Consider the following 14,058-nt stretch of genomic DNA (forward strand, 5'->3'; position numbering starts at 1 on the left):
TCCAACAATAAATATTTAATGAGCACCTACATCATAGCAGCCACTGTGCCAGGCACTGAGGATCAGTGCAGACAAGACATTACATGTTCTCTACCCTCATGTGGCTTAAACTTCCTACCTTTGGAAAGGTATTAACATTTCCTTTGTGGGCTAGAAAAATGTTTCACTTTTAAAAATGCTAAGTGGAATGTGTTAAAATTATGTATTCCATATATGTAGATTACATATTTGAAATATATCTAGTAAATAACCTTATTAATGAAAAAAAAGAAATATAATTCTAATCAGAAGTAATGTTATCTCGTAATATACAGTTGTCCCTCAGTATCTATGGGGGACTGGTTCCAAGACACCCCCCTCACCCTGCCCTGCAGATACCAAAATCCACAGATGCATAAGTCCCTTATATAAAAAGGTGTGGTACGGTCAGGCCTCTGTATAACCCACGGATATGGAGGACCGGCTATATTAGTAAAAAGAATAATATTCCTGATCAGCAATTCCCAAATCTTGTTCCTTGCTATATGCTTTTGAGATGCTGAAAAGTGTTCCAAGAAAAATATGTTCTAGAATATATTAAATTCGAAAAAAAATTGTTAAACTCCCCATCTAAGAGGGATGGGTAGAAAATGAGGTGAGGGTAAGAATGGGATGAAAATATCTGTTTTGTACATTACCTGTTTATTTTTAAAGCTGAAAGTTTTATTCTCCTACAGTTTTTTTTTTAGGTATCCCCGAAAGTCTCTGGACAAAAATGAAGACATCAAGGCAGTAGACAAACCAGCTCATTTCAGCCAAGCTTCATCTGCCCAAGAACAGCTCTAGTTGGTAAAGCTGACCTACAGGATGACTGTTCAGATGGAGTACAAAGCAACCTACCAATACCAGAGCTGCAGAATATTATTCACTGCGTCTTCAAAAACTGTCTAGAATATAAAATCTATTCTAGAGGACTATCAAGGAAAAAAATGGTGGATAATAACTTTCCCCATTCTCACAATGAACTGTGATTCCAGGAAGAAAGTTAAAATATTAGGAAATAAATTATAGGAAACTCTTATAATACAATTTTTTTTTTTCTTTACGCGGGCCTCTGTTGTGGCCTCTCCCATTGTGGAGCACAGGCTCCGGACGCGCAGGCTCAGCGGCCATGGCTCACGGGCCCAGCCGCTCCGCGGCATGTGGGATCTTCCCAGACCGGGGCATGAACCCATGTCCCCTGCATCGGCAGGCGGACTCTCAACCACTGTGCCACCAGGGAAGCCCTATAATACAATTTTTAAAAACAAATCCTGGCTAATTTTTGTCAAGTAAGCTCTTTAAATATAAGAAAAAATTCTCAGTGACAAAAATTTTCAATGCCACGTGTAATAAAAAATGTAAGTACAGAAGTATAATGCCTATATAAGCTTTTAAAACTTTAAAAACCATAAATTATAAAACTCTCAGAGTCAATTCTTACTTACCTGTCTCTGAAAATAAAAAGTAATTAACAGATTTGGGCGTTGGGACATTCAGGGGTCAGTATGAAGCAGCAGAGTTCTAGAGGTAACAGTTATTTTATCTGCATGGCACAGATAACCTGAAGAGTAGGTGGGAGACATCTAGTGGCCCTGATTATAAATATCCTTCAGTTACCTGTGCCCTATTTTAGCATAAGAAGATGCTTTAAAGAAAAGTTAAAATGGAAACATTTTCACACTACTCAGTTTTTTAATTGAATATTAAGTTATACAGAACACCATCTATAACATATTTTTGCTGGGGGCAGGGTGGGGTAGATCCTGAATCTGATCAAGCCTCTGGACTTACTTACCAATTCACAGGAAATATAGGGGACAGAGGAAATGATAAAAAAAAAAAAAAAGCAACATTAAAGGGATGCAAATCCTGACTGTGGGAAACTGGAGAAAACAAAGAAAGCAATTTCTTCTTCTTCAACACAACCAAAAATGGGGGTGGGGAGGACAAAAAGAAAGAGGTATCCATGTATCTATGCCACAAGACTAGCTTTGAGTTGATAACTGTCGAAGCCAGATGATGGGTATATGGGAGAACAATTTTCTATTTTTCTCTACTTTTGTTTATGTTTGGAAATTTTCCATGAGGATTGGGGGAGCATGAATGAGCACTCAAGAAATTATTACGGTAAGAACCAGTAAGTATAAACTTGATTGCTTACAGCCTAAGAGACTGTATGACCAGGAAGTTAAAATCCTGCCCCATCACAGTGAAGTAAAACTCTAGCCTTGAGGTCTTAAAGAATTGGGCAAAACTGCACAACATATAAAATCCTCCTGGCTGCAATATTTTACAAATTTGGTCACCTGGTACTTACTAATAATCTAAATATCTGGTATAATACCCACATTATATACTTTAACCTACTGATACACGAGATCTCAGAGCCGCATTTAAAATGGCCATTAATCAAAAGTTATATGACTACTGCATGACTTACAGAATCCACCACAATACTCTAATTTAGAAATTATAATATCCTGAAGAATTACACCAACCAGTAAACTAATTTTCTTTGGCAAAGATGCCAGGATAAAATGCAACTAGCTAGTGAATATTTTTACTACTAATGCACTTGCAGTACTAAAAAGCAACTAACAAAGAAGATAGTAAGCATTAACTTTCCTTGTATTCTACTTACCACTCTTTCATGTAAATTAAAAAAGAGTTCAGTGAAACTTGTTTGAAAGCAAATGAAATGGGTTTGGATATTATCATTTCCCGAACTGAAAAACAAACTTTCATTGCCATAAAATTTTATAGGCAGATCATTTCTAAAAATCAAATCAACTTTGACAAGGGGGTGACTAAGGTGTTATTCCAAAGTATCATGTGAGAACAAACATTTTATTATACACTTTAAACTTCATTTACATGACAATGTACAGAAGTTTCATGTTTTAGAAAATTTAATTTTCGAAAAAACTACAGGTTCACTCTGAATGCCGCCAAATAAAATTCACATATACAAACCACATGACATACCTATGAATGTGTTTTAATAAATCTTACAAATTTCTAGTTTGTATTTTTCTCATGGAAGTGGAATAAGGAGGTATAAAGTTACATGATACCCATTTGGGGAAGATGGGGAAGATAAAAGGCTAAAATCATTTCTCCCAAACAATTTTCTTACCTTATTATACAACTATCTTTACTATTTTTATGCACTATATTTCACTTATTCCAAAATATTTTTTCCCATATTTTAACATCTCTGAAATTGGCATGTGGCTTACAATGATAACTGAAATGTTTTTGCTTTCTTAGTGTATATAATATGTATTCTATAAACAAAGCAAATTACCTGATTTTTTTAACATCAAAATATTATTGCATATAAAATTCATTGATAACTCTCTGCTACCTCAACACCTGTCAGTTTCAACCCTCATTCCAATTTTATATTCAATTCATTTGCAATGTGTTCAAATAAAACTCTAAGCACACTAAAAGTCTGTAATAAAGAGTTTCTGAAAGCCTTTACTAACAATATTTTTAAGTTTTTAATCATCAGAAGTTTCTTCTATAAAATATGTTCTCAAACTTTTCCTACTGTTTGACAACTGAAATAATTCTAGCAGAAGTACATGAAAACTTGAATAATCAACATTTTAATAATCTGAAAATCAAGTACAGTGCTGGCAGAAAGGATTAATTCCTACTTGAAATTGCATCTGTAAAAATACTGAATAGTCTATGCAACATCCAAATCCATAAATTGAATGAATGAGTTAATTCTAAAAAGCAGAAGAGTTGCAGAAATATTCCCAAGACATAACCCACACTAACCGTGTTTTTTCAAAGGGAATCTAATCTAATTCTCTAGCAACAGAAGAATTTTGCTATTCTCAGATAGTCTGGGGTATAAAATACAAGAATAAAACTATGAGAGAGAATGCTCAGGAAAATAAAATAAAACAAAACAAAACAAACCCTCTGAAACACCAAAGACTGGCCTGTTGTTACCTGACGCAGGCAAGTAACAAGTAAATGTAAAAATCCTAGAAAACTAAATATATCAACGATAATCTTATAAGCATTATCATAAGGATAACAAATCCATTCTGCTTAAAAATAAGACACCTTTTTGCACACAATAGTATAAAGAACAGAATTTGGTAAATTTCACCAAATTGGCACTGTAAAGCAGTTCAAAGAAGTTCAGAAATGAGGTCCTCACAACACTGAGACAATTGCTCTGGAGTGTTGTATCTGCTCATTATTTTTTTGCTTTTTTGTTTTTTTTTTTTTTTTCGGTACGCAGGCCTCTCACTGTTGTGGCCTCTCCCGTTGCGGAGCACAGGTTCCAGACGCGCAGGCTCCGCGGCCATGGCACAGCATGTGGGATCTTCCCGGACCGGGGCACGAACCCCTGTCTCCTGCATCGGCAGGCGGACTCTCAACCACTACGCCACCAGGGAAGCCCGCTTTTTTGTTTTGATTTGGTTTTTCAAATGCCATAGAAAACGAATATCCTGGAGACCTTATGTGTTCTATCAAAAAAGACCTACATTCCTCTAGGTCACTGACCGTACTTGCTAATTCCACTAAGAAGGTCCACATCCTCGATGCCATCACCTATCAACCCTCTCCCAACAATTTTAGTGAAAGGTCTGTTCAGTGGCACCACAATTCCTCAGCAGCCTTATGCTGAGAGCCTTAACCTTAGGCCTCTGATGCTACTTGAGACCTCTCGGCGCCCACTGCACTGAAACTTCACATCAGAGCAGATTTTTCAAACTTTCCTTGCTTAGCATCAATTGTCCCCCTTCCCTAAATCATTTCCTCACTCTTTCCCTTCAATGCCTTAAGGCTACATGGAACACAGTTTGAAAAAATGGATGCTCTAGGGCCCCATCTGGAACTGCTGGCCTCTCCAAGTCTCTCCCTTCAGCTATTAACTCACCTCTTGGCTTACTGCTCAGTGCTTCTCTCATCCTTCCACTGCTCATGGCCTTCTCAGTCTGTCCCACTCAACACCCTGATGCCCCCAGGCCATTATAAAGCTTCTATCAATACGTCGTCTTGTCTCAACAGGGGCCCCATCTACCAGACTTAAATCCAGCTCTTCCCCAGAGCCCATTAACCTCACAACCCTCAACAACTTTCATTCTCTGTCTCCCAGGAGGTAACGACGCTCTCTCATAGCTCCACATTGTTACTTTCACCCCATTTCTCCTTTACTTTGTACTTCTGTACTTTGTATAAAAGCTACTCCTTTTCCTTGATGCTCATGCTACTAGTGGTTTTCCAAAACTGTATTAACCTTAGAATCCTCTTCAAGGATAATCCTTTTCTTATGGTTGACACCACACTGTCTCATCTGCTGAGAATTGGCTCTTTCAAGTATTACTTCATTACTTTATATTTTAAACCTCTCCCTCAACATACATAAAAAATACATACATTCATAGAAAACCAACTTTGGCTCCATTCCTTTCTTTTAAACTACTGTACTATCTCTTTGTGTGGAAGCTTCCTAAAAGGATAAGCTACACATCAGTAATATCAAATCCACTGGCACTGAAATGGCACTTGCTAGGGTCACAAGAAGCCCCCTGCTGGGAAACACATCAGAACCACTTCTTCATCTCAGGTAAAATCTCTGAACAAACATCACTCCTGGATTTCCATGACCCCACTCCCTCTGGCTTCTCCCCCTACTCTGACTTCCAGAAGCCTTATTTCCCTTTGCTGACCCTCCATGATCCTCTCCAACACTGGCCTGTCTCTTCCAACATCCACACACTGCTGGAGCCCACACTGCCGCCCACATGCCCTACCCCAGCCACCCTCTGCTGCAGAACATCCCTCCCAACACCCCAACGTTAAACGCTCCAAACGCAACTCATCCTTCTGCCTTCTCACCAAAGCCACTCTGCCTCTGGGGGCCCCACCTCGTATCAATTCATCCAAAGAGGAAGACCTAAGAGTCATCTTAGACTTTTCACTTTCCATTATTACCTACGTTCAGTGACTCCCCATGCTATGTAAATGCCACTATTTACAAACTTCTCATATATTTTATTTCCTCTCCATCTCCAGTGTCATTTTAGTGTAGGCCCCAAGAACTTCTCCAAACCTTCCCAACGGCCTCACATCCACTCTCTGCTGTCTCACTCCCTTCTAGTATTGGATTGGCCAAAAAGTTTGTTTGGTTTTTCCCATACGATGGCTCTAGTAGTGCTTATTTGTCTTTAACTTCATTTGAAACATTTTTTTTTTTTTTTTTTGGTACTCAGGCCTCTCACTGTTGTGGTCTCTCCCGTTGTGGAGCACAGGCTCCGGACGTGCAGGCTCAACGGCCATGGCTCACAGGCCCAGCCGCTCCGTGGCATGTGGGATCTTCCCAGACCGGGGCATGAACCCGTGTCCCCTGCATCGGCAGGCGGACTCTCAACCACTGCGCCACCAGGGAAGCCCCATTTGAAACATTTTTGTTAGACTGTATTGTGACAGCTGTCATATGTCATGCATTAAAAAAAAAAAACATCAAAATCTGTGAATTTTTGTGTAGCCATTTTAACATTGAAGACGGAAGAAAAAAAAGCAACATTTTTGGCATATTATGCTTTATTATTACAAGAAAGGTAAAAATGTAACTGAAACACAAAAAAATATTTGTGCAGCGTATGGAGAAGGTGCTGTGACTGATCGAACGTGTCAAAAGCGGTCTGCGAAGTTTTGTGCTGGAGACTTTTTGCTGGACGATGCTCCAAGGTTGGGGAGACCAGTTGAAGTTGATAGTGATCAAATCGAGACATTAATTGAGAACAATCAATGTTATATCACATGGGAGACAGCCAACATACTCAAAATATCCAAATCAAGCGCTGAAATCATTTGCACCAGCTTGGTTATGTAAATCGCTTTCATGTTTGTGTTCCATGTAAATTAAGCGAAAAAAAAACCTTCTTGACCGTATTTCCGCATGAGATTCTCTGCTGAAACGTAACGAAACGTTCCGTTTTTAAAACAAATTGTGACAGGCGATGAAAAGTGGATACTGTACAATAATGTGGAATGGAAGAGATCATGGGGCAAGTGAATGAACCACCACCAATCACACCGAAGGCTGGTCTTCATCCAAAGAAGATGATGTTGTGTATATGTTGGGATTGGAAGGGAGTCCTCTATTATGAGCCCCTTCCAGAAACCAAATGATTAATTCCAACAAGTACTGCTCCCAATTAGACCAACTGAAAGCAGCACTCGACGAAAAGGGTCCAGAATTAGTCAAAAGAAAATGCATGATTTTCCATCAGGATTAACGCAAAACCACATGTTTCTTTGATGACCAGGCAAAAACTTTTACAGCTTGGCTGGGAAGTTCTGATTCACCCGCCATATTCACCAATTGCACCTTCAGATTTCCATTTATTTCTGTCTTTACAAAAGTCTCTTAATGGAAAAAATTTCAATCCCCTGGAAGACTGTAAAAGGCACCTGAAAGAGTTCTTTGCTCAAAAAGATAAAAAATTTTGGGAAGATGGAATTATGAAGTTGCCTGAATAATGGCAGAAGGTGGTGGTACAAAACTGTGAATATGTTGTTCAATAAAGCTCTTGGTGAAAATGAAAAATGTGTCTTTTATTTTTATTTAAAAACCGAAGGAACTTTGGCTTTTAAACACCAAGCCAATACATCAGCCACGTGACCACCAAACTTCCTTCTGAAAGTCTGGATCCCATCAGGTTACTGATTTCCTTGTTTAAAATCCTTCAGTGGGACTTCCCTGGTGGTCCAGTGGTAAACAATCTGCCTTACAATGCAGGCGACAAGGGTTCAATCCCTGGTCAGGGAACTAAGATCCCACATGCTGCAAGGCAACTAAACCCGCACGCCACAACTACTGAGCTCGCGGGCCTCAACTAGAGAGCCTGCATGCCACAAACTACAGAGCCCACGCGCCTTGGAGCCTGCGCACCACAACTGGAGAGAAGCCCGTGCGCCGCAACAAAAGATCCCGCATGCCGCAACTAAGACCTGACGCAGCCAAAAAAATCCTTCAATGTCATGCCTCACCTACAGGATTTAGTCCAAAACCCTTAGCATGTCATAAAAGGCCTCCTGTGATGTGGCCTCTGCTAACCTCCCAGCTTCGTCCCATGCTCTTTCCTCACATTCTCCTATCCATCAACTCTGTCTCTCACTTGCTTATCTTGCACATGCTTCTCTCCTTTGCTTGGAAGGTATTCCCCTCACCCATCAAACCTAACAAACACCTGTTCACCCTGATACTACAGCTTGAGCATTACACTTCCTTGCTGCACCTTCTCAGATGCCCCACGGTGTTCCTTCCTTCTGCTCTCATGCACATCTCTAGTATGCTATCTATCATATCACTATTTTACCATATTCTTTCTCTCCTGTTGGATTGGGATTCCCCAAAGGGAGGAACTTTTTTGTATTGTTGAAGTGTATGTCACTAGCACATAGCACACTGCCCAGCACATATCAGAGTTTAAAAAACATTCACTAAGTGTGTCTTCACCTACTACAGAGGTCCCAGTCTTTCTTACTTTTCATGCCTTTGCATTTAAGACAGAACACCATGAGCTCCCACTATAAATGGTAACAAATTAAGGTGGAGTGAGGGTAAAGTTAATCTGTTCCATTTGGGACAAGAATTATGCTAGTTTCTTACTGGTGAATGGCAATACCTTTGATTTGATTTAAATGTTGACAGAGTTATAGCTCTTGTCACCCGACAAACTTACTAAACAGCAGGGCCATAAAGGAAACCAGGAAAGTCAACAAATTAATAGGCAAAAAAATTATGGGGAAGGTGAAAATTAAAAAGTCAGGGGTTAGCCTAGGTATTACTAAAGTCCAGTGTTAGCAACTGAGCCTAATTTTAGGCAGATTTCCCATGAAATAAAGAGAACTGGTTACACAATCCCATCTGTAAAAATTACAATAAGTAGGCACACCTACCAATACAAATAAATAATTTTAGACTGCAAATTTTAAGGGACCAGGTGCTTTCATTATAAAAGTGCAAGATATTTAAATGTGGCTACATATTCAAATAAAACAGTACTCATTCACAAATAATTCCTAAAAAAAGAATTACTGTTTAGCCAGATATTCTATAACTAATCACAGAGAGTTCAGAGCGCAGAATAGCTGAATTACTAATTCACAATGCAAAGTCATTTTCATTTTGTTTAAAAAAAAAAAAAAAGGCAGCATTTGTCTTTTTGGTTTAAACACAGGGAGTCTAAAACTGAATTTTTCAGGTGCCCTCTGTCAAAAATGTCAGTCTTCCAAACTAGGTCCTTCATATTTGTGTTTCCTTCCTTTTCCATATCAGATACTGCAGTGTTCTCACTGCAGCCCAGATTTTATAGCCTGATCTTTTCATAAGCTCTCCCTAAAAGTGCTAACTGGAGCTATCTACAGCATTAACAAAACAAACTCACCAGACCACATCTACCTAAAATGACTTCTTCCCTTAGGACTGAGATGGGAAGGCTGGAGAACTCTCTCTCATACTTGATAATGCAATTTTAACGCTCCACTCAGCATTATGACACTAGACTAATCTCCTGTACAATTTTGGTAGTTCCAGCTATGAGATTCCCTACAGTATTTGGTAATATAACTTCCAGAAAATTAACTACATTTAACATTGAACACACAAATTGAATTTAGCAATTCTATACAGGATACTTTAATACTTTTAACTGTTAGAAGAACCTACTGGAGAACTGATGGAAATATGATCATCATATATAGGAAGCCAGGGATTACTATTAATCTAAAAATGTTAAAATTTTATAGTTTCCAAATTAGTTAGTACAAACAAGTGACATATATATCAAAACAGGTCCACTATTATAAAATGTCACTCACCATCCCCAGCAGGAAGTCCTCTCTCTTTTTTTTCATCACATTTGTTGCATTCACTGAAGTAAAGCAGCAGGAACATATCCAAGAGTACCCAAATCAAGGAGGTGGCTAGGACCACCTTGCAATATAAAGCAATGAGAGCTCGGAGTTCTAATCACTGGACTGCTAGGGAATTCCCAAGAGGTGCCTCTAATAGTTCACATTTTCTATGTCTTAAGAAACTCTTCTCTATCTAGAGATCATTAAAAATAATGTTTTAATGTCTAAAAATTTTAAAGTTTTACCTTTCCAGTTTAAGTAGAGATTCAATGTCATCTTCTTCCATGTGGATAAACAATTGTCCCAGTACTATTTATGGAAAAGCTCATCCTCTCCCTAGAAGTGTGCAATGCCAACTTTGTCATAAACCAGGTTTCTGAGGTTCTATGTTCTGTTCCATTGGTCTATCCCTATACCACATGGCTGTCTTAATTATTACAGCTTTATAATATATTTTTTTCTTTCCGGATGTGCAGGCTCAGCGGCCATGGCTCACGGGCCCAGCCGCTCCGCGGCACGTGGGATCTTCCTGGACCGGGGCACGAACCCGTGTCCCCTGCGTTGCCAGGCAGACTCTCAACCACTGCGCCACCAGGGAAGCCCCTATAATAATTTTTTTTTTTCTTTCCGGATGTGCAGGCTCAGCGGCCATGGCTCACGGGCCCAGCCGCTCCACGGCATGTGGGATCTTCCCGGACCGGGGCACGAACCCGTGTCCCCTGCGTTGCCAGGCAGACTCTCAACCACTGCGCCACCAGGGAAGCCCCTATAATAATTTTTGATACACAGAAAAGCAAGTATTCTCACCTTTCACTACTTGAGGAGGGCCTTGGCTACTTCTGACCCACTGGCCTTCCTTAGCTATGACGACCATTTAATTACTTAAAATGATATTCCATCTACTGCAAAAGAAATCTAGTAGTTAAAAGTGCTTACATGTCTATGGTAGAACAATTCTACTGTTCTGAAAAAATAAACCAATTACAAATTCATAAAGGTCATCAAAAAAGAAGTTGGAGATGAAAAGAGGAATTCAAGAGAAGTCTAAAAGAAAAGTTCTAAAATGTTTTTCAAAATGACAGCACTATTAAAATAAATGCACAGCACCTAACCTTTACGTCTACTATATTGTTATTCCTTAAAAAAAATGGCTTCAGTATTTTAGAGTCACAATCATTCCATGCTGTCTGGATATTTATTGAGTCTTAGCCAACTACGTTCTTGCTACCATGTCAGACACTGTAGATGGCAGGAGCATGAAGGCAGTGATCCACACCACAGAAGCTCTTATCACACTATTAAATACCAGTGTAAGAGACACGCCATTCACATTACAAAAGAGAAACATCAACTCAGGAAACCTGGCAGGAAAAAGACATCCAGATAGGGAAGTTTCTAAATAGGTTTTATCAGGCAGTGTAAGACACTGAACTTTTCTGCAACAAGGTTTTCTTTAAATTTTTTTCTATAGTTGTTTTGTTTCTGTCTCTCCTTTAGCTAAATCCCTTTAAGGGCTTCCTGATGTCCTGTTATTTTGTTCTAAAGAACACTGTTTGCAAGACCACAGGGAGAGTCCGCACTTAAGAAATTCCATGGTCAAATAAGTTAGGGAAATGTTACATACTCCATTCGCTGTACATCACTGCACCAAAGGTTCTGTGAAGTCCTGCAATAAGGAAAGCTATGCAAGTTTGTTAACTCAGAACTTCTCATATTCAAGCATGGAACCTTCCCTATCTACTTTGTCTTTCTTTTTTGCATAACACAAACAAGGTTTCAAAGAGCAATAAATAAACTAGTAAAGATTGGTTCCAAATCCTGGAACCAGGCAATTTTTAAATTATGGGCTATTTTCTTTCTGCAAAACTGTTATTTCTGTGAATCTGCAAATGGCATAAAAAAGAGATCCCATTGTGTTTAAAAGCTTCTCATGAGGCAGATCTTCAGAGAAGGTTAATTTTGTAATATCTTGATTCAACTAATTTAAGTTCATATTTCTGTATCGTTCTTTAACATAACATATACCTGTATATAACACAAGTAATTATGGACAAAAATGGGAAATCCAAAAATCACCATTATATAAATCCCTAAAAGAAAAGAATCTACAAACCTCCCCTGAGGTAAGTGAAATTTGCAAACTATTTCTACTATCAATTATTTTTTCTAAGTATAGCGTATCATATTATAAAAATATATCATCATTAAATTTTGCATTCAGCAAATGAAGCATTATTTCATGTAGGAGTCTGAGAGGAAAGAGTTAACAAAGAGTCCTACCCAGTCTTTGCTAAACCCTGGGGGATGCCTACAGCCATGGCAATGACCCCTGGCCAAACTCTGAGAACTAAACTCCTGGAATGTTCACAGTCACTGGTTAAGGATGTTAGAGGTGATGAATCAGGATATACCAGGCTGTCAGCATTGTTTAAAGTAATCATCAAGATTTATGATGCGCACCTGGTATCTGGTCTGGAGCCCTAAGTTTCAGTTGCCATGGCTGGCCACATGGCAGTAGTATGCCTATGTAACCAGCTTCCTATAAAAACTCTGGACTGGAATACTCATGGGCTTCCCTGTCCGACACATCTTGTACGTGTCTCTATCACTCACAGCTAGAGGGGAAATCGTGTCCCTGTGATCCTCACAGAGGGAAGATTTAGAAGTCCGTGCCTGATCTCTCTAGCAATCACCTACATATATCTTTTTCCTGCTGTTCTTGCACTGTAACCTTTGCCGTAATAAAAAACTTAGCCACGAGTACAACATTATGTTGAGTTGTGTCAGTCTTTCCAGCAAATCAAATAGTGGGCAGTCATGGGACCCTCAAAATAAACACCACTAAAGAATTTCGTTTGCCATAGTACCTACTTCTGTCATTACTTTTCAGAAGCTAAATGATCAAAAGAACAATATCCTTAAATGAATAAATCAGTGTACAGGATAAAAGCTAAGATGTAAGACTGAGATTACTGTCCTTAGAAAGGCTTGGTTGCAAGGTTAGCCCTTGGCTGGTGTCTGGGAACTTGAAGGATAAACAGTTCCCTACAATGATATAAAACTTACCTTAAATGATAAGTGGGCCTCACTGTGCCTAAACTGTTTATACAAACATTATGTTTTATGCAAAACATGTTTTCCTTCTGGGAGCCTGAAATTTTGGTACATGCTAGGTGGAAGGCGGCTCCATTTACCAGGTCCAATAAAAACATTGGCACAGAGTCTAATGAGTTTCCCTGGTTGACAGCACTTCACATGTGTTGTCAAAATTCATTGCTGGAGGAATTAAGCTCATCCGGTGGGAATCTACTGGGAGAGGACTCTTGGAAGCTAGTGACTAGTCTCCTCCAGACTTCACCCCATGCACTTTTTCCCTTTGTAATATTGCTGTGTATCCTTTCGCTGTAGTAAATCTTAGCCATTATTATGACCATATGCTGAATCCTATGAGCCCTCCTAGCCAGTCACTAAACCTGGGGTTGGTCTTGGGGACACCCAACACAATCAGCATTTTAAAACAGAAATGAGGGTCTGTTAGGCCAAATGCTGAAATTCAAATTTCAATTCCAAAACGTATTAGTTATGTGATCCTAACAATTGTACTTTATTTGCATAAATCTGGGCCTTTTTATTCCTCTGAATGAGAAAAACATACCCACCTTATAGTCCCTGAATTAAATGAAGTAATGCACATAGTAAACACTCGGTAAATATTAAATAGCATTTCCAGAGGCTCTTTCTTAGATGAAATGAAAAATCAGGAATCTTTTATATTTGTACTGATGCAATGAGAATTCAAACGGCCATTTGGAGTACTGCAAAGAGAAGCTCAGAGACAAACTTTAACCCTCCATCTCCATAACACTGGTGCTATGAGTACTTTCCAGTCCACATGACAGGATTATTGGTTGAGCGCAAGCAGGTTAAACCGTATATAATAAGTATCTTTCTATTTCTAAACCTGGTCTTCATTTAGTCTTCAAGTTGACCTCCTGACTGAGAAGTGAATGCATGAATGTTAATTAGTACTGTGGCTATGCTTGATGGTTTTATTTCTCAAATTACTACACTAGGATTTTAGTACAAGCCATTTTCTTGTGTGTATATGAGGCATAAAGTCCAATGAACATAAGTTTGAAC

The 14,058-nt window shown here is 39.0% G+C and overlaps 1 protein-coding gene across 2 annotated transcripts in view; it reads right to left on the bottom strand.

Annotated features, from left to right (window-relative positions):
* The window catches only part of GALNT1 (polypeptide N-acetylgalactosaminyltransferase 1), a 69,551-nt gene extending 59,543 nt beyond the window's left edge, over positions 1-10,008 (bottom strand). For both annotated transcript variants that reach the window (XR_003005808.1, XM_024764144.1), the window contains exon 1: positions 9,883-10,008. Coding sequence is in view for 1 of the 2 variants with exons in the window: in XM_024764144.1 (XP_024619912.1) it covers positions 9,883-9,958 (76 nt within the window). In the remaining variant the exon portion in view is untranslated. The remainder of the gene's footprint in view (positions 1-9,882) is intronic.
* Positions 10,009-14,058: the final 4,050 nt, after the last annotated feature.

Source organism: Neophocaena asiaeorientalis, unplaced genomic scaffold (assembly GCF_003031525.2).
Source record: "Neophocaena asiaeorientalis asiaeorientalis breed wild unplaced genomic scaffold, Neophocaena_asiaeorientalis_V1.1 scaffold670, whole genome shotgun sequence".
Classification (NCBI taxonomy): domain Eukaryota; kingdom Metazoa; phylum Chordata; class Mammalia; order Artiodactyla; family Phocoenidae; genus Neophocaena; species Neophocaena asiaeorientalis.